The sequence below is a fragment of the Tupaia chinensis genome, unplaced genomic scaffold (assembly GCF_000334495.1).
Source record: "Tupaia chinensis unplaced genomic scaffold, TupChi_1.0 Scaffold000023_1, whole genome shotgun sequence".
Taxonomy (NCBI): Eukaryota; Metazoa; Chordata; class Mammalia; order Scandentia; family Tupaiidae; genus Tupaia; species Tupaia belangeri.
This window is the reverse complement of record NW_006159453.1, coordinates 1,096,102-1,117,511: the sequence shown is the minus strand read 5'-3', so window position 1 is coordinate 1,117,511 and position 21,410 is coordinate 1,096,102. Positions and strand designations below refer to the sequence as shown.

Here is a 21,410-nt window from a genome sequence, read left to right as displayed (position 1 = left end):
ATGGATTTCTCCCTTTCTAGCTCTCTCTCTCTCTGGCGAGCACATGCGCCCTACAACAAAAAGAAAAAAAAAAACACCTCTACAAGAAGAAAGAGATAATATTTTTGAGAGTCTCACTAAAAACACTAACTTTTTTTAAAATTAAAGAAGATAAACATATTGCAAGTAAACACAAAAAAAATGCTCAAGGCCCATCTACTATGGAATAACAATAACACAAGTGCCCTGAAGCCATGTGGCCAACAGCAGGTTCAGATTTCCTGGCTGGCCTAAAAACACACCAGGCACCCTAAGGATCCTCCGGAACTAGCAGAGGGGAAGTCACAGCATGACAGGGCCCTTCTTTTTTTTTTTTTTGGGGGGGGTTTTGCTATAGGGCGTGTGCAGAGGTTTTGCTATAGGGCGTGTGCACTTGCCAGACAGACAGAGACAGAGAGACAGAAAGCGAGAAATCACCCCCCAGGGGGGATGGTCACGCGGTAACCCCTTCTCCTCCATTTTCCTCTCACGATCTTGGGTACGCACACACACACACCCTGCGTGAGTTTTAAGCCACCGGGTCCGGGACTTGAGTTTTAAGCCACCGGGTCCGGGACTCGAACCGCAGTCGACTACATGGGAGTCCAGCGACATAGCTATTACGCTAACTGCTGGTCCCAGACAGGGCCCTTCTGAGGGTGGTTCTCTCTCCACCGCCCCTTCGTTCACATGTGTGTAAACATGTTACCTTACAAAAAAGAAAAAAAAAGATACTCAACATCATGAAGTAATGCAAATGATAATCACAAGAAACCAATATTTATTAAAATGGTTAAAATTAAAGATTGAGCATACCAAGTGCTGGTGAGGATGCAGAGGAAGTGGAATTCCATACACTGTGAGAATGTGAAAAAGTATAAGCCCTTTGGAAAAGAGTTTGGCAGTTAAACATATATACACCTGCCAAATGATCTGGACATTTCATTCCTAGGTATCTGCTCAAGAAAAGTGAGACTATGTCCATGCAAAGGCTCATACACAAATATTTATGTATACAGCAACAGGTAAGTGGACAAACTGTGATATATCCATACTGTAGACTACTACTCAAGCAACACGAGAGTGAACTATGACAGTGATACATGCTACAATATAATGGCTCTCAAAATAAATATGCTGAGTGAAATCAACTGTACAAAAAGAGTATAAAATCTGGGACCAGCAGATGGCGTAATAGTTACATCATTAGACTTCCACATGACTGACTGCAGTTCAAATCCGGGACCTGGAGACTTAAAACTCATGCCAGGCATGTGTGTGTGCACGTGGGTGTGCGTGCCCAAAATCCTGAGAGGAGAATTGAGGAGGGATTGAGTGTCCATCCCCCCATGGGGTTGATTTCTAGTTTTCTGCCTCTGTCCCTCCAGCAAGCACATGCTATAGCAAAAATCTCTCTAAGGAAGAAAGAGAGAAAGAAAGAAAGAAAAGAGTGCAAGATCTACTTTTCCATTGCTATACAATTCTAGAAAATCTAAAGTGGATTCCTGGGGATAGGGAACCTGCATTTCCTTGATTTTGGCGACAATTTCACACATTTACATACATGCTGAAACTTACCAAACTGTACATGTGTAGTTTGTTATATCAATTATACATTTAAAAAGCTGTTTAAAATTATCTTTATAACCTTTAAAGACAAGGGCAGGGGCCAGCAGGTGGCGTGGTGGTTAAGGCGCTGGACTCCTACATGCTGACCATGGGTCGAGTCCCAGACCTGGAGGCTTGCTTTCCTACTTTCCCTTTCTCTCTGTCCCCCTCTGGTCAAACTGAACAAATACTGATAATGATGATAAGTGAAATAAAATAATTCTTTAAAAAAAAAAAAGAAAACAAGGGCTTTATATGCCTTGACAAAACAAAAAAGAAGCTCTTGGGGCCAGCACTTGGTGTAGTGGTTGAGAAGGCTGGACTCTCACACGGCCTACCACAGTTGAAGGCCAAGATTTGATAGCTTAAAAATCATGCTTGACACATGTGTCTGCATGCCCAAGATCCCAGAAGGAGAATGGAGAATAAAGAATTGCCCAGCAGCCATCACCCCTGTGGAGTGATTTCTCACTTCCTCTCTCTCACTGTCTCTCTCTAGCGAGCTCACAGACCCTATGACAAGAACAAAAAGTAAAATAAAATAAAATGGAGCTCTTCTTCTATTCTTTTGTAGCTGGATCCCTTAAAGAGATTCTGACAACATCATAGTGAAAAGACACATGGACTTAAGAGCACAAATTATTTGAAGAGTAAACAATTATTCTATTTCATATTCTTTATGAGAAAAGTATATCTTGCCTTTCACGGATAACTCTACAAAATATTTCCCACCCTGAATAACAAAGATATCCATACTGAATTTAAAAAGTCTTTTTAACTTTGCCAGAGGGCATATGCACTCAGTGGAGTGGTGGGGGTTGGAGAGAAATGATAAATTTAAAAAATGTTTTTAAACCATGAGCAATAGACCTCACAGCAATCCATCCATCCAATCTTCCTCATTTCTTCCCCCTTTTCCAATTCTGAGCATTTGCAGATGCGCTCTCAGTGTGTTTTTTCAGGCCCCCAGGTCAGGACCTGCACCAGTCAGTCAGCCATGTGGCATGGTGGTTATGGGTGTTGGACTCCCACATAGCCAAACACGGTTTGAGTCCCAGACCTGGCGGCTTGCTTTCTCACTTTTCCTTTCTCTCTCTCTCTCTCTGGCCAAATTTTAAAAATAACCACAAATGGAATTAAATAAATAAATAACTCTTTAAAAAAAAAAAAGGCTACACAAAAACTGTATAAAATTACTTTCAGGGGACCAGCAGTTAGCATAATGGCTATGTCGCTGGACTCCCACGTAGTCGACCTCGGTTCGCGTCCCGGACCTGGTGGCTTAAAACTCACGCCGGGCGCATGTGCATGCATGCCCAAGATCCCAAGAGGAGAATGGAGGAGAAGGGATTACGGCGTGGCCATCCCCCCTGGGGGGGGTGATTTCTCGCTTTCTATCTCTCTGGCTCTTCCCCCTGGCGAGTGCACGTGCCCTATAGCAAAAACCTCTCCAAAAAAAAAAAATTACTTTCTGGCTATGTATGTAAGGTATACGTAGGATGTTCCAAAAGTTCATGGAAAATGTGTGTTAAGAAAAAATTATGTGTGAATTTCAAAATTCTTTAAAAATTTTTAAGAGTTGTTTTTTGTTTTTGTTTTTTTTTTGATTTGCTATAGGGCACACACACTCACCAAAGACAGAAAGTGAGAGCATGAGAAAGCAAGCTACCAGGTTCAGGACTCAAAGCACCACCGGCCAAGTGGAAGTTGAGCACCTTAACCACCTCACCACCTGCTAGCCCCCCCAATTTTTTTTTTTTTATAGCAAAATAAGTTGGCACTTCTATTTCATTTCTCCATGAACTTTTTGAAGTCCTGTGATATATAAAAGATAAATGAATACCAGGTTTAGACTTAAATCCCATCTCCAAGATATGTCATCACATATAGTCATGCAATGTATGACATTTTGGTTAATGACAGACCACATACACAAAGGTGATCCCATAAAATTATAAGCCACACTATATAGCCTAGTTATGTAGCAGGCTATACCATTTAGGTCTGTGTAAGTGCACTGTGTGACGATCATACAACCACCTCACCTACCGACACATTTCTCAGAACCAATTATTACTAAGTGATGAATGACTACATATGTAGAGTCCATAGTCAGAAAAATTCTGGACCCTTCTAGTCCGAAGCATTTTGGATAAAGGATACTTAATCTGTATTTAAAAAACAGATCCCTAAAGCTACCTGAGGCAGAAAATATTTTAGTTTAAGACCAACCTCTCCAAAAAAGACATGAATACATTTATTTACCTGTTAAGTACAAACAAGGAGTCAAAAACTAGAAAAGAAATATTTTTAACATAAGTGAATACTTAAATTTTTTATTATGGTATATGCCATACATATATGAATATGTACATATGAATAAATGGTTGGATCTGTTTGATCCGGAGACAGAAAAGCCAAGCAACTCCACTCACCTATTTTGTTCCTCCAGCTTAGCCAGGAGTTCTAGGTCGTCTGGACTCAACTGTGATGGGGAAGCCGGTGAAAGGGCTGGTGTTGACAGTGTGGTAGATGAGGATGTAGTGTGTAATGAAGCAGATGGACTTGCCACCTGACTGGCCATCTGACTGACTGTATGCGATACTGTGTTCTTCACCCATGAGAGAGTAGAACTCAGCTTTTCTGCAACCTTGTCTGTCGCCACCTAAGGATAAAAATAAAAGGTTCACATAATTTAGTAGTACTGCACTCAAGAATTTGATTTTCCTTTTTTTTTTTTTTTTTTTTTTTTTTGGAGAGGTTTTTGCTATAGGACATGTGCGCTCACCAGAAAGACAGAGCGAGTCAGAGAGAAAGAAAGCAAGAAATCACCCCCCAGGGGGTGGCCATGCTGCAATCCCTTTTCCTCGTTCTCCTCTCAGGATCTTGGGCATACACGCACACGCACCCGGCATGAGTTTAAGGTACTGGGTCCGGGACTCGAACCACAGTCAACTACATGGGAGTCCAGCAACATAGCCATTACGCTAACTGCTGGTCCCGATAATTCCATTTTTACATAATAACCCTCAGAATATCCTCTCTGAGGTGAGAAAGGCAGTGCTTGTCTTAGCAACCATTCCCTTAACATCTAGCTTTTGGAACTATTTATTTCAGTTCTGCAGCATAAAGAAGCCAGAACAGTGTTTTCCAATAAAATCATTTTAAAAAGTAACACCAGCATGTTTTTAAAATGAAAAAGAGGGGTCAGCAGGTGGTATGGAGGTTAAGGCAGCTGGATCCCAAATGGCTGACTATGCAGTTCGAGTCCTAGATCCTGTGGCTTAAAAATCACGCTGACATATGTACGTACGTGCCCAAAATTCCTACTGTGTGATTTGTTTTCTTGTTGATCTTATTTACTGAGGTGGAATTACAACTTTAATCGTGAAAACGACACTAATTTGTAGCCCCAAATCACACTATATTATTTAAAAACAGAAAACCTAATGTATAAAATTTACAGAAAAAGTTACATTTTTCTAACACTAAGCATTAATTTCAAATAAACTTACAATTTTGAAGAATTAATGCTTTATCTCTCCATTATATGAAAGTCCCTTACTCAAACTAGTTGCTGCAAAGGCAAAGACACCTATTATTTGTCCTAATTTGTTAAAATGAATAAATTTACCATACCCCTTCTGCATATTGTAGCAACAGGCTTCCACTTAAAGAGTTTGGAATAACCAAGAGCACAATTCTGACATCCTTTCCACCTCACTGAAATGAGATTCAGATGATTAGTAGTAAAGACTCAAAAGCCCATCTTCAATTTTTAAATTCTTAAATATAGCTGGAGTATTTAATTCAGATACAATTTAATAGTTTAAAATTCATCTTTCATATTTCAAGTCCTATGTTTCCTTCCATTCTACCTTCCAAATTTCCACCCTATTTCCTCTGGCCCTCCTCTTATCCTATGGTAGACTGGAGTCATGAAGGCACAATAAATGTGACAATGTAACTCTGTCACAAAGTTTCTGCCTACCTCACAGAGGTGTCATACATATATTTTTCAAAGTAAACATGCTTTGAAAATGTTAAAAACATAATTTAAAAAGGCTTAATAATCATGCATAAAAGGCCACATAGTGTATGATTACATTTATATAAAATATCCAGAAATGAAAAGTAGAACACCAGTTTCCAGGGGAAGATAGAGCATGACTGCTAATGGATACGGGCTCCTGTGTGGGAAGATGAAAATGTCCTGGGATTGGTTAATAGTAATGCACAAGCCTGTAATTGTGGTAAATGCCAATGAACTGTAAACTTTAAGGGGTGGATTACAGGATATGTAAATCATCTCAATTTTTAAAGACTATTACAAGCTTTAGATACTAGTACAGTATATAAAGACTCCCAGGAGAAACTATCATGGTCATTTTATCACTTTATTTAAGAATTTATGAAGATGCCCTCAACTTCCCACCAAAAGGATTATTTTAAAGATTCCACTTTTAGATCCAAAATCATGGGGGAGAAAAAGCTACAGCTATGGTTAATTACTTTCTGAATCCTATTATGAAACTGAATACCATTCCTCCGGCACAACATTCCCTTCTGGGTAAAGGGCATTTTGTGGCTAAAGAGGAATTACGGGTTTGAGTGCCTGTGCTACAATTGGGAGTCAAAACCCAATAGATCTTAAATGTCAAAAGTCAAATTTCTAAAAAAATGTATAGTTTGGCACTACATGTTTCATAATGTCTACATTTCAACTATATACAAAGAACATTTTCTCTTTTAAGAGACACCGATAATTCTGCAGTTCTATCACTATTCTCTTAAAAAATATATAGAAACCAGAGAACAGTGGCTTTTAACACAGAAGCTCAAATACTTTCAAGGCTACTGGAGACTAATAGATCTTCCCACCACCACACTTCAATACAAAACTGCTGACTGGCTTTTCCGAAGTAGCTGCTGCTCGTGCCAACCTCTCTAATCTTTGTTATACACTGGCCCTCCTCTGCTTTCTTCTTTCTGATTTCTTGCCTCCTGACAGTTTTCTCACACTGATTTTCACAAAACTGATCTTCATGAAGCATTGCCAACCAGACATCTCGTTTTCCTTCCTCAGATGAAAGGTCAAAAACACACAGATCAAGATCTTAGTTTTATTTTTTAATGAGCTCACTCCTAAGTGTCAGACATACACATGTACGCATGTGTGTATAAAATTAATGAATAGTATTATTTGTGTTATATAAGTCACCTTGCAAAGTATAGAGACTGTAAAGGCAGTCTCTGGCCTTTCATTCCTGTATTTCATACAGTTCTATGGAAAAGAGCTAAAGCAGCCCCCCTATCACGTCCTTTGGTATACCTGGTCATTGTATGGCAGTCTCACGCTTAGTGCTGAGCACCAGTATAACAGGACTTAGACAAATATTTGTACACCCATGTGTATAGCAGCCTTATTCACATGGCCCAAGGGGAAAACAACCCAAATATTTAACAATAGATGAATGAACAAACAGAATATGGTATCTCTATACAATGGAATATTATTCATCCTTAAGGAAGGAAAATATGACACACGCTGCAACACAGATGGACCTTGAGGACATCAAGCTAAGTGAAAAAAGTCTGTCACCAATTGACAATACTGTGTGATTCCACATAACTGACTACCTCATAGCAAGGAGAATGATGGTTGCTAGGGATTAAGGGGAGGCAAATGGAAAGTTATTGTTTAGTAAGTACAGAGTTTTGGTTTGGGAAAATAAAAAAAATTCTAGAGATGGATATTTAGATGATGGTACAATGATGTGAATGCAGTTAATGCTACTGGATTATATACTTAAAAATGGTTAAAATGGGTGACCAGCAAAGGGTGTAATTGTTTCATTCCTGGCCTCCCACGTAGTCAACCATGATTCGAGTTCCAGATACGGTGGCTTAAAATTCACACCAGGCACGTGTGACCATGCTATCAATTAACATCTAAACTTTTTTTTTTTGCTGTTATTCATGCTCCTTTAGTTCAAAATATTTTTACTTTCTCTTGAGACTTCTTTCACCCATGTGTTATTTAGAAATGTGTTGTTTAACCTCTATTTTTGGATTTCCCAACTATCTCTCTGACTTCTCTGACTATACAACACAATCAAGTTACTTATTTCTATTTTCTATTTATTTATTTATTTATTGGTTTGGTTTGGTTTTTGCTATGAAGTGCATAGCAAAATTTCCCTCTCTCTGGAAAGAGAGAGAGTAATCACTTGCCAGGAGGAATGGCCATACAACAATCCCTTCTCCTTCAGGCTTCTCTCAGGATTTTGGGCATCCACATATACACGGCTGGCAAGATTTTCAAGTCACTAGGCCTGGGACTCAATCCACACACAGTCAGCCATGTAGGATCCAGCACCTTAAAGTCCACATCAGCTAATGACCCAGTAAGTTACTTATTTCTAATACATTCCACTACAGTTTGAAAGCACTAATTAAACTATGTTTTATGTTCAAGAATGCAACCTGTCTTAGTGACTGTCCCATGTGAGTTTCAGAAGAATATGATTTTTGCTGTCATTATATGAAGTATTCTATATACATCAATTAAATCCAGTTGATACATAGTGCTATTCAGCACAGCCTTACTGATTTTCTATCTGCCACTTCTATAAATTACTGAGGGGTGTTGGAGATTCCAACTACAGTAGTGAATTTGTCTATTTTTCTTTGCAGTTCTATCAGTTCCCACATTACCGATTTATGTTTTCTTGGGAAAGTGACCCCTTTATTGTAATGTAATATCTGTCTTTCTCCCTGATATTTTTTCTTCTCAAACCTATGGGTTCTCAGAAATATCATGATGCATTTTTGCATAGAAAAGTATATCATGACTTTTCCAATGACCCAATACCTTATCTAAAATTAGTATTACCACAATTTATTATTATAACTTTTTTTTTTAATTTGACTAGAGAGACAGAGAGAGAAAGAAGGAAAATGACAAAGCAAGCCACCAGGTCCAGGACTTGAACCACAGTCAGCCAAGTGGGAATTCAGTGCCTTAATCACCATGCTACCTGCCAGCCCCACTACTACAATTTTGATTATTCAGAAAAATCCAAAAACTAACTTAATAAAATATTTACAAACACAGACACGGGTGGGCAGGGTTGAAGACTACCTGGTACTTTCCAGTCTGGCTGTTTTCAGCCCAGTGGCATTTCCCTTACATTCTTGGAAATACAAATTTGCATTTAAAAGGATGTTTGCATTTCCAGGTGCTTTACAAAGGGAGTTTTTCCAGGCTAGGCAGTGAACCATATTTCTGAAAACTTAAGTTTTATAGGTTAAATATTTATTACAGGACTTCTCAGAGACATTATTACATTACTGTAGACAATCAAAAGTAGAATTGGCCAGTGGCACAGTGGTAATGCACTGCTCAAGAGAAGGTGGATCCCACATGGCCACCAGGGTTCAAAATCTGTAGCGCTATCAGCCTGAAACATGCCAGGCACACTCACAAGAGCCGAAGAGTCAAAGGACTAGAGAACCCATTCCAACCGTTCTCTTTCTTATTTGTGCATGCATATACCCTATCATGACAAAGTAGAAAGTAAAGGGATATACTTTACCAAACTGACCGGTATGAACTCTTCCCACCCATTTATAAACATTTTTTTGAAACATGTTACTTCCAAACACTACTCATTATTTCAGGTAAATGTGCTCTGTCTCACCTTTCTCTCCACTTCTATGATACTTCTCATGTATATTAAATATCTTGATATTCATTAATGATAATAATACAGTCACTCCTCACTTAACGACCTACCTGTTTAATAACTGCTCAGACTTACAACCAGTTCTCTAGCATGCGGGAAAATCCCATTTGTCAGTCTGTGTGAGTCTCAGAAGCCCCATTTCTCAGTCTTTGTCTCATTCCCACAGTCAGTCAGTATTCACTACATGATGCATTTGCAGCCATGCAAGACTACATGTTTAGTTTATAAATTTGTACTTTATTGTGTACCCATAGTAGTATTTAAATAAGTAAAAATGATTACACTAGATTTATATCATCATGTTGTGGTGTGTCTTGTCATTTTCTAAAGCTTATCTAATATATGCTTTTTACATGGATAGAAATATTGGGTCATGGGGAAAGCCTTGACACATTTTTGCAGAGAAAAATACACCATGGCTTTCCCAGCAGCCTAATACATTATTCTAGTATGTTATCACATGGTATCTATTGAAAAATACATACCCTATGGCACCATGACACTCCACAAGACAGCCTCCTTTAAGTGAGGACAGTTATTGACCACTTTGCTTAACAACCTATATCATTAAGTGAGGAGTACCTGTATTTACCCAGCACTGACCCTCTGGTACTTTATCACCTAGTTTAACCTCCTACCATAAGATATATTATCTTTATGTTATTAATCATTAGATGTACTGCCTCTCAGTGCCTAAGAAATAACATCATTTCATATATTAATATATTCATACTGTCACCCAAAAAGAGTACTTAATAGGTCAAAGATAGACCACTATTTATTTTTCATGAATCCTCTTGATGACTTAAAAACAAAGTTATGCCGGGACCAGCAGTTGCCGTAATGGCTACATTGCTGGACTCTCATGTAGTCAACCACGGTTCGAATCCTGGACCGGATGGCTTAAAACTCAAGCCGGGCACATGTGCTTGTGTGTCCAAGATCCCAAGAGGAGAATGGAAAAGAAGAGACTGCAGTATGGCCATCCCCCCCGGGAAGCGATTTCTCACTTTCTGTCTCTTTGTCTCTCTCTGTCATTCTGGAGAGCACATATACCCTACAATAAAAACCTCAAAAAAAAAAAAAAAAAAAAAGGTTATTTTACCCAGCCGCAATGGTGCCATTAGTTGGGGCACTGCTGTATGATGCTGGAGCTGTGTGAGACTTCGGGTTCATGTCCAGGATACACCTATGACCTGGGCTAACTGCAGGGCTTGGGGGAAGACGGCAGCATGAAGATCCTGTTGAGGGTGCTAGTCTGTTGCTGTTTCTCTCATATGAAGGACATCAGTAAACAAACTTCTAAAAAAGTTTAGAAGTAAATAGGCACTTAATATTCCCTTAATGATTTCTGATTAATCTGATGGTTAAAAAAGAAAGGCAGAAAGAAAGGTGCTATTTAAGTTTTTGCTATAGTGCTGGAAGCCAAATGGCCAACTCCAGGTTCAGATCCTCGGGCTGGCTAGAAAACACACTAGGTACATAAGCATGTGCCCAAGATCACAGTGAGCTAGAGGGCCAGGGGAGAGGGGTCATGGCATGATGAGACCCTCTCTCTCTCATAACTGCACACATGTTCTCTTTCATGAACAAAATTTTAAAAATAACTTTAAAATAAGCATATTATCAGGGCCACTAGGTGGCACAGTGGTTAAGGTGCTGGACTCCCACAGAGGTGAACGTGGTTCAAGTCCTGGACCTGGTGGCTTGCTTGCTTTCTCACTTTTCCTCTATTTCTCTGTCCCTCTCAGGCATGGTGGCACCCACCCTATGGCAAAAACTACTGGAGGTCAGAAGATCACGGCATTGAGTCCATCTCTCTGTCTCTGTCCCTCTCTGGTGAGTGTACATCCTCTACAGCATAAAAAAAAATAGTAAACATAATAAATAAACGATTTTTAAAAATAAGCAAGCATATCATCACGACATACAGGAAGAGGAAAAAAAAAATCACACATGTAGCAGAGTATGTCTTCCAAAGGTGGTCTATATCAGTTTCCTAAGATTGCCATAACAGTAGCATAAACAGAATAGCTTAAAACAGCAAACACTGGGCCAGAAGGTGGTTAAAGTAGCTGGACTCCCACATGACTGACCGTGGTTCAGGTCCCGGACCTTGCAGTTTGCTTTTCTCACTTTCCATCTCTCTCTCTGGCCCAACTTCAAGAAAATAAAATTAAATAATGACAATGAATAACATTTAAAAAGAAAAAAGAAAAAACTAGCAAATATTTATCGCCTCACAGTTCTGGAGGCTAGAAGTCCTAAATCAAAGTATCAGTAAGATCGTTTTCCCTCTAAAGCCTGTAGGGAGACTCTTTCCTTGCCTCACCCTAGTTTTGAGGAGCCTGTCAGTGAAAACTGGCTTTTCTTAGCTTGTAGATACAGCACTTTAATTTCTGCCTCTGTTGTCACGTAGCATTCTTCCTTCAGTGTTTGTGTCTTCCCTAATTACATGTGTAACGCTATTTCAAGTAAGGTCACATTCGGAAGTACTGGCATATTGAGATACTAGGGCTTCGACATGTCTTTCTGGAGAACACTATTCAAACTGTAACACAGCCACGTATCCTATCCCACATCTCACCACTGAGTGGTGGTCTCTGTGACATCCCCTTGAGCCTGAGTAGCATTTTATTTTATTTTAAATTGATTTAAGACAGGTTCTTATGGTCCTCCTGCCTAGCCTCCCAGATGAGACTACAGGTGCATGCCACCACACCTAGCCTTCAGGTGGAACTAGTAATCAAACCTGGGCCTCCTAGGTGGTCTCAGTCTGCGGAGAGCAACATCTTCACAGCATAAGTCACCATAGGGGCTCTGAGCACAGCTTCTTGACTGCTTCGACCCACAGTGTACACCGAACGTGATGCAGAGATTCACTCTTGGAAACCAGCCCACTCAGATACCACACAGGATGCCAAGTATAGGTATTCTGGCTAACAGACCAGCTGAGGTCCCAGCATTAACCACTAGACTTGTATGTGAATATACTTCCAAAGGATTCGAGGCCCTAGCTGAAGAGCCAAGCACACAGACTCTGAGTCTTTCTGGGTGAGGCCACAGGTACTGTGAGGAGGAGACAGCCCTTCCTTGCAGTGCTTTAACCACATTCCTGACCCGCAGAATCTACACATACACCAAATGACTCTGGAGCCACTAAGTTCTGAAACACTTTGTTACAAAGCTATAGTAACTTGAACAATAGCATATTATTTCACAAAATAAAAGTCAAAAACAATTTACTGCTAGAGAGGCATGCGCACATCCCAGAGTAGGAGAGAGAGAACTCCACAGTGGGGTGTGGTCACGCTCTAGTCCTGTTTTTTCCATTTCTCTTCCCAATAGGATTTTGGGTGCACACATGTGCCCAGCATGTTTTTTTCAAGTCTTTGGGCCAGGATTTGAACTGTGGTTGGCCATGTGAGATCCAGATCCTTTAACTGTTAGTCCCAAATATTAAAATATTTAACAATGCTTAAAATAAAACCAGCTGCCTAGCCCACAAGAGCAAGTGCTGGGAGACACAACTACTTGAGGTCTAAGGCCACCTGGGAGACCTGGATTTGATTCAAGTCATGTCGAAAAGTTAATGGGGATGCATGCCTGTCATCACAGCCACCTGGCAGGCTGAGGCAGCAGGATCATAGTAATTGTGAGAGCCTGTCTAAATAAACAAAATAATAGTAAACCAAGAAATGAAAGTACAGGGTTTAGTAAAGACATCATACTGAACTTGTTTGTTTTTAAGGGGATAGAGGATTCAAATAGTTGAAAAAATAAAAACGTCTTTTTATATGCCTGTAAGGTACTATGATTAAGTACAAGACCAGTATACTAATAAAATATGAATAAATACTAGAACCCTAAAGTTATATTAATACTCTGGAGGCCTGATAATAACATTTAATAAATTTTTTTGAGAGGTTTTTGCTATAGGGTGCGTGCGCCTGCCACACAGACAGAGAAAGACAGAGACAGAAAGTGAGAAATCACCCCCCAGGGGGGATGGCCACGCCACAATCCCTTCTCTTCCATTCTCCTCTTGGGATCTTGGGCACGCACACACACGCACCCGGTGTGAGTTTAAGCCCCCGGGCCCGGGACTCGAACCGCAGTCGACTACATGGGAGTCCAGTAACATAGCCATTACGCTAACTGCTGGTCCCATCATTTAACAAAGTTTTTATCTCTGATTTGTGGCTCAGAATCAAAATATTGGGTCATCTGGAACATAGCTACATTTTTGCATAGAAAAACATAGAAAAACATGTTTCCTGACAACCTAATACATGTAAGTCCTGAATACAAAGTTAAACCCAGTCCTTACCTTTCTCTGCCAATAGCAGTGAGAAAGCCATTTTGATTAGCATCCTAAAGCAATGCCAATAAGATCTTCGAGTAAGCCTATTGCTTAATAATAAAGCTATAATTTCTTGAAACCAGAATCTTGTTTTTTAAGTAGTATAGAAACTATTTAAATGGAAAACCTTATTGTAAATATTTTTATTTTCAAAAAGGCAAGCAACTAAAATACAGTAGATACATTTCAGTGAAGACATCGAAAAGCACGTAGGTTCAATGGCATAGCAGTTTCTAATTTACATTTTAGAAAATTAGGTCGCAGACATAAGAAAAGAATGAAGTACTGATACATTCTATAACATGGATTATCATCTTGAAAAATTCTGCCAAGTGAAAAAAAAACAGTAGCAAGAACCACATATAATGATTCCATTTATATAAAATGTTCACAATAGGAATAGCTATAGATAGGAAAAGAGCTTAGTGGTTGCTGGGCAGGGCAGGGTACAGAGATAGAGAGCAATAGCTAAGGGGTACAGGGTATTTTTTTCAAGTAATATTTTTCTAAACTTGACTATGATATGCTTGCACATACCTACGAACATATGAAAGCTTCCGAACTGTATCCTTTAAATGGATGAGTTGTCTGTGATGTGTGAATTACATACCAAGAAAGAAGTTTGGGGCCAGTCAGTGACATGGTGATTAAGGCAGCTGGATCCCATATGGCCAACTGTGCAGTTCGAGTCCCACACTAGACAGTTTGAAAACGTCCAGCACAGTACATTTATACTCCACATGATGCCGTTCTGGTCAATGACAGAAGATGGAACCAGTCAGAACTAGCCTGCATGGCAGAGGTCTGGTCCTGATTGCTGCTTGGAGGGCATATACCCCAGAAAATCTGAGTGACACAAGATTGATTCCCACTTCAGGGGGAGAGTGTGGGCGCTGGCTGCAGCAGAATAATAATTAATAGTACAGTTTCAGTAATGGACCAATGAGACTGTTGACTGATTTGACCTATCAGAACTGCACACATTTTAATCTTTCATTTCACACACCTGGTTGAAAACTGAGATAGGAAGAGCTTTTCTATAAGAGCCCATCCCTGGGGAGGGCTAGAAAGGATTAGGATGCTGGATGCCATATGGCTGACTCTGTGGTTTTTGTCCCAAACCCAGCGGGTTGAAAAACATGCTGGTGGGACCAGCAGATGGCATAATGGCTATGTTGCTGGACATCCATGTAGTCGACTGTGGTTCAAGTCCCAGACCCGATGGCTTAAACTCACGCTGGGCGCATGTGCATGCATGCCCAAGATCCTGAGAGAATGAAGGAGAAGAGATTGTGACATGGCCAGAGCAGGGGCTTTCTCATTTTCTGTCTCTGTCTCTCTGGTGAGTGCACATGCCCTATAGCAAAAACCTCTCCAAAAAAAAAAAAAAAAGAAAAGAAAGAAAAACATGCTGGGGTATGTGCACACATGCTCAACAACCAGAGAGGAGAGGGAGGAGACAGGATAGTGGCATGGCTATCCCCTCTGGGGATGATTTCTCACTTTCCTTTTCTGTCTGTCTCTCTCAAGTAAGTGCATGTGCCTTATATCAAAAACCTTAAGAGGGGAAACAAAGGCCTACCCCTAGACAGATGGCTTTTTTTTTGCAAACTTATCTCCCAGATGACTCACCCATAATAAAGCTTTCTTCCTAGAGCAACCTCATGGGCCAGAGTTTGACTTTCCAGGCAGCAAATAACTCTACCCAGTCCACACCTACTTTGATAGTAACATATACAAGGGTGGTCCTATAAGAATCATATAGGCAATTCCATAAAGCCTGCGTGATAGAAGATACCTAACAAACCATCCAGAAGTTTGAATATACCCTTCAATGTTTACACAATAAAAATGCTTAATGATACATTTTATTGTTAAGTAAAACGTGATCGTACTGATATTGATACTACACTCTCAGTAACGAAAGCTGGCTAGAAGAATTAATGTATGAATAATTCTACAGACCTCTACTACCTATGTATTTAAAAGATTATTTATATTCTTAGTCTGAAATTGGCAATTACAAGCATTTCAAGCTCCACAGTAAGTTTTATAAGAATCGCAAACTTATAGGGAAATTGGCAGGTAGGTAAATGACTAGGAATTATATTTCAGGGATCATTATGTAAGCTGCAACTTTACTTAAACAAAATTACAAACCACAGAACTCACTGATTTATAGCATGACATTTCTAAGTGGGTACTAAATAGACAAATGAGGTATTTTCATACTTGCTTCCAAAATAAACAGCAATATATCAAATGCAGAAGTACATTCTTCTATTTTTTAAGAATTATTTTACCTAACTTTATTTATTTATTTTAATTTGACCAGAGAAGGACAGAGTGAGTGAGTGAGTGAGTGAGAGAGACTGAGACAGAGGAGAGAAAGTAAGCCCCTAGGCCCAGGACTTGAACAGCGCTCAGCCATGTGGGAGTCCAGTGCCCTTAACCATCACGCCATGTGCAGGCCCCGCAGAAGTACATTCTAAAATATTTGCCTGAATTTCAAAATGGTCTATATCAACACCAATATAAAAAGTAGTTAACATGTACTCTTACACATTGTTACGTCTCTTCAGGATGGGTGTTGGAAACTCAAAGTCAATTTTAAAAACTTGATATAAACTGTGTAAATGTGTGGAAAGTTTAAGTTTATATTCAACCTTGTTCCAGTAGAAGAGTTCCTCCAACCTCTTTAGTTCTCCAACACAGTTGGAGCTAATCTATCTTCAATCTTCCAAGCAAATTAGAATCATTGCTGACTTTATAAATGAGAACATATTATATAAATGGGAATGTCTTACATGTCTTGCATTTATAAGTATTATCACTGAGTATGAAAAGTAGGTTTTAAAACATACCATGCAGTCCCGGCACCATAGTTTAGTGATAAAGGGACCCAGATCCAGCATGGCCAGACATGGTTTGAACCCCAGCCCCAGCATTTTGGAAAACATGGCAGGCACGCGTGCGCGTATGTGTGTGTCTGTGTGGACATGTTTAAAATCCCAACAGGATGAAGAAATAGAGAAGAAAAGATTGTAGTGTGACCACATCCCACTGCAGGGTGCTTTCTCCCTCTCCCTCTCTGGCAAGCACACATGCCCTCTGTCAATTAAAGAAAGAAACACAGCCTGTAAATAATCCACAAAAAAGAATTTCAAATAATGTCTTTAATTTACTCAAACTACAGCTGTTAAAGAGATGAAGTAGCAAACATACAAGCAGTAGTGGCTCTAACAGGAACCAAACACAAAAGAGTAGGAATTACAGAGAAAGGGACTAAAACAGGAAATAATGGCTGATTCCCAGAGTTAATGAAATTTCTGCAGGCACACAGCGTACCTCCCTCTCAGTCCATCCTACCAATCTGTTAGGACTGAAGCTCAGAAAATCGCAGACATACAACTAACTGCTCCTGTGACCACACCATCTTCTACATGCTCTGCTAGGTGCCAGGCACTGTGATAAACTTCACGTTTATTATCTTACTTAATCCCCACCATAACCCGGAATAGACTGTACTAAAGCTATAGAGATTGCCCAAGATCCCTTAGCTAATAAATGATGGACCCAGGACACCAAATATTCAGCCCTTACACAGATATCTGAACAACTGTAAGTCACAAAGAAGGTAAGTTGAGGGCCAGCATGGTCTAGTAATTAAGGGAGCCAGATCTCCCCTGGCCAACTGCAGTTCAAATTCAAGTTCTTATGGGTTGAAAAACATACCAGGCACATATGCATGCATACCCCCAAATCCTGACAGGATGGAGAAATGAAGGAGGAGAATCTGTAGAATGACCATGCCCCATTGGGGAGTATTTTCTCCACCTCCCTCTCTGTCTCTCTGTCTCTTTCTATCAAGAGCATGCATCCTCTAGCAATTAAAAAAAAAAGGGGGTGCTAAACTAAAACTAACTGTAAAACATAAAAGTAAAAATACAGCAGCATCAGAATATGAATCCTAAGGATTGTATCTGACGGGGTCTACCTAAAACTAATACAATAATTTATTTTCTCACATTGAATTATGATTCAGTCTTCTAAACCACCCTGATTTCTGGTATACCTAAAGAAATTACATTTTTCTTCTGTCTTTACCATGTATTTCATTCATATATCATATAATTGTTCACTAAAGCTATAATTTTATCCAGTATCTGCCAACACTGTTTAAATGAACTTACTAGCATTGTTTATGGGAATATCAGATTCATTTTTGACAAGAGTCATACCAGGCCAAAGAAGACATTAAAAAATCATTTGCACATCAATTCAAAGGCAAAATCTCCATCCAGTCTTGTAGACAAGTGCTTACACTTTCCTATCAATAAACAAAAAAAGCAATGATCCATAATAAAGCTAGCTCTGTTTATTTCATCAGGGTCCCTTCCAAGAACAACAGAAGCTATTAGTTCCGTAAGGAAAGAGTCCTAATTATGAACTTACAAGACACTGAAGAGTAAAAGTCAACAATGAAAACTCAGACAATAGCCAGTTTAATCAGCTTTGGGGAACATTTTTTAGAGTACAACTATGAGAACTGAATGAGTACAAAGACAATAAGCACACAGCCTTTGGTCACTTAAAAAGATAAAGGGCAGGACCTGCAGGTGGTGCGGTGGTGAAGGTTACTGGACTCCCACAGGCACAACCACGGTTCAAGTCCTGGACCTGTTGGTTTGCTTTCTCACTTTCCATCTCTCACTCTGTCCCACTCAAATTTTAATTAATTTTTAAAAAAAAATTTTTAAATGATAAACAGCAAACAGCGCAGGGAGGGAAGTACAGATTTGATAGAAAACAGTTAAAATAAACAAACACAAAGAGTGAACTGCAATAATGAGAAATGGGATGACCCTTTTGGAGCAAATTTACGGGGACCACAGTCAACAGGTGCTATCTACAAAACACAAACTGGTTAACCTACATGTTTCCCATGACGAAAAACTACACCACCACCATGACAGACAGGAATATGACAATGTCGTCTGGTTGATATTTTGAATTTTACATGCAAACACACAAGTTAAATAACTTCTCTGTCATGGAGAAGACGACCAGTGATGATCTCTTCTCATTCAATGATAAGCAGACCTTATTTTTTAAAACTTAAAATTAATTTTAAATTGTTAAAAAAAATTAACTTGAGGGAACAGCAGATGGCATAACAGTTACATTGCTGGAGACCCACAGAGTCAGCCGTGGTTTGAGTCCCAGACCCGGGGCTTAAAATTCACACCAGGAGCATGTGCGTGCGTGCCCAAAATCCCAAGAGGAGAATGGAGAAGGAGGGATTGTGGCGTGGTCAATGGAAGAAAGTGATTTCTCACTTTCTGTCTCTCCGGAAAGTACACGTGCCCTATAGCAAAAATCTCTCTTAAAAATAATAATAATAATAATTGGGGGAACCAGCAGTTAGCGTAATGGCTATGTCGCTGGACTCCCACGTAGTCGACCGCGGTTCGCGTCTCGAACCCGGTGGCTTAAATCTCACGCCGGGCGCGTGTGCGTGCGTGCCCAAGATCCCGAGAGGAGAATGGAGGAGAAGGGATTGCGGCGTGACCATCCCCCCTGGGGGGTGATTTCTCGCTTTCTGTCTCTATGTCTCTCTCTGTCTGTCTGGCGAGCGCACGCGCCCTATAGCAAAAACCTCTCAAAAAAAAAAATAATAATAATAATAATAATAATAATAATTTGAATAGCAGCCTATAGGGCAGACAGCTTTTTACTTTTGCTAAATATTACCAAAAACAAACAAAACAAAACCACCAACTATCTAGTTATTTTTCCCCTTAGATTTCTCCCATAAAGCATATGCACGCACTCACCTGAGAGAGATAGAAAGAGAAAGTGAGAAATTATCCCTCCAGGGGATGACCACGCTGCAATCTCTTCTCCATCCTCCTCTTGGGATTTTAAGCAATTATGCACACATGCCTGGCAAGTTTCTCAAGTCTCGGGGTATGGGACTCAAACCATGAACATGGCCATGTGGAATCCAGCACCTTAACCACATGCAACCTGCTGGTCCCGGCACCACAAGCTTGATTTAAAAAAATAACATTTTAATACAGTAAAGAATAAACAAAATTTAAAGGTGAATATTTTAAATTGTATAAATCTAGTCTGAAAGAAAACATTAAGAATAATATTTTGGGGGCTTGCCAGGAAGAGAGAGAGAGAGAGAGAGAAAGTGAGGAAGAAACCTCACATAGGGTAGCCACATCACAATCCCTTCTCCTCTCAGGATTCTGTGTGAGCACAAACATATATGAGCCTGGTGTGTTTTTCAAGCTGCTGGGTCTTGGACTCAAACCACGCAGTCAGTCACATGGGATTCAGCACTTTTCTTACCATACCACTGGCTGGTCCCAGAACTTCTTTCAAAATAAAAAAATTCTGAGTAGTAATTCTCCCTTTGGCAGTAGCTGGATTTAATATCATTAATTTAAATGACAAACCCCACCATCACTTCTTAATAAACTTCATATATGACAAATACATAAAATATTTCATTTTTCCATTCAATGATTAATGAACATAAGGATGTCCAGACCCTCTGCTAGATTCTCCAAGCCCAATCCATTTCTCTAGTCACTCATCTCCTCTTTCCATGAGTTTCTCAAATTTTAGGCTAAACAATCTACAGAAAGTTTCCAAACAGCTCATTGGGCTAGATTATCTTTAAAATCATTTCCAATCCTAAAACTGTAAGATTCTGGGGGCAAAGCATACATCTAAAAAGAATTTGGGGACTTCCAAAGAAATGAAGCTTGATCCAGTATTTAGGTCCTCTCCTTGACATTCTATTAACTCTAAAGAAATTCAAAAGGGCCAGCAGGTGTCATGGAGGTTAAGGCAGCTGGAACCCACACGGTCAACAGAGTAGTTCAAATCCTAGACCCAACAGCTTGGAAAACATGCCTGTGTGTGTGTGTCCACAAGTGAGCACATGCTCTCAAAATCCCCAGAGAATAGAGAAGGGATTGCAGCACGGCCATCCCTCCAGCAGGTGATTTCTCACTTTCCCTCTCTGTCACTGTCTCTCTCCAGCAAGTGCACATGCCCTACTGCACACTAAAAAAGAAAGAAACTGAAAAGGTATAACCCCACAAAGAGACAAGAGTGAAGGATAAGTTTTGTCATATAGTGGAAAGCCAGTGGCAGGCTTCCAGGTGAGGATGGCAGATTGAACACATAGAGCTAATTTTGATTCCTTTCAAAACTCTACTAGAACAGGATAAATAACATTTTGTTGTGGTTTTGTTTTGTTTTTAGGACACAACCATAATGGGAAAAGAGATAACAGTCAACAATATTTTGGAAGCTGGGGAAAAGTTGGAAAACTTAGTCAAAGGTCGTCAAATTCTAAGTTAGTAGGGTTAACAACTGAACACAAACCCAATTTACACTACAGTATCTTCCAAAGACTCAGTAACTACCAGAACAAAGGAGAGGAGGGCTAAAATAAGAAAGGATCAGGTAAATGCAGACAAGTTAGAAACCTAGACCTTGTCCAAGCTACTGGGTGGTCCCCACTGATTGGAGATCTATTATCTCAAGAGAGCAAACCAGTACATGGTAGAAGACACAAGTATCCTAACAAAAAGAAACAAACTGTATGTCCTTACATACTAAAAGCTCTATAGCTCAATAATGTCTCT

General features: G+C 39.7%; 1 protein-coding gene across 7 annotated transcripts in view; it reads right to left on the bottom strand.

Moving 5' to 3' along the window:
• Positions 1-21,410, bottom strand: part of EVI5 (ecotropic viral integration site 5) — a 201,932-nt gene that overhangs the window by 162,739 nt on the left and 17,783 nt on the right. For 6 of the 7 annotated variants that reach the window (XM_014586571.2, XM_006140145.3, XM_027770450.1 and 3 more), the window contains exon 2: positions 4,062-4,291. In XM_014586571.2, the coding sequence (XP_014442057.1) occupies positions 4,062-4,291 (230 nt within the window). Of the gene's footprint in view, positions 1-4,061; positions 4,292-5,265; positions 5,460-21,410 lie in introns of those variants that run through there. The other variant, XM_027770449.1, reaches the window with a different exon arrangement.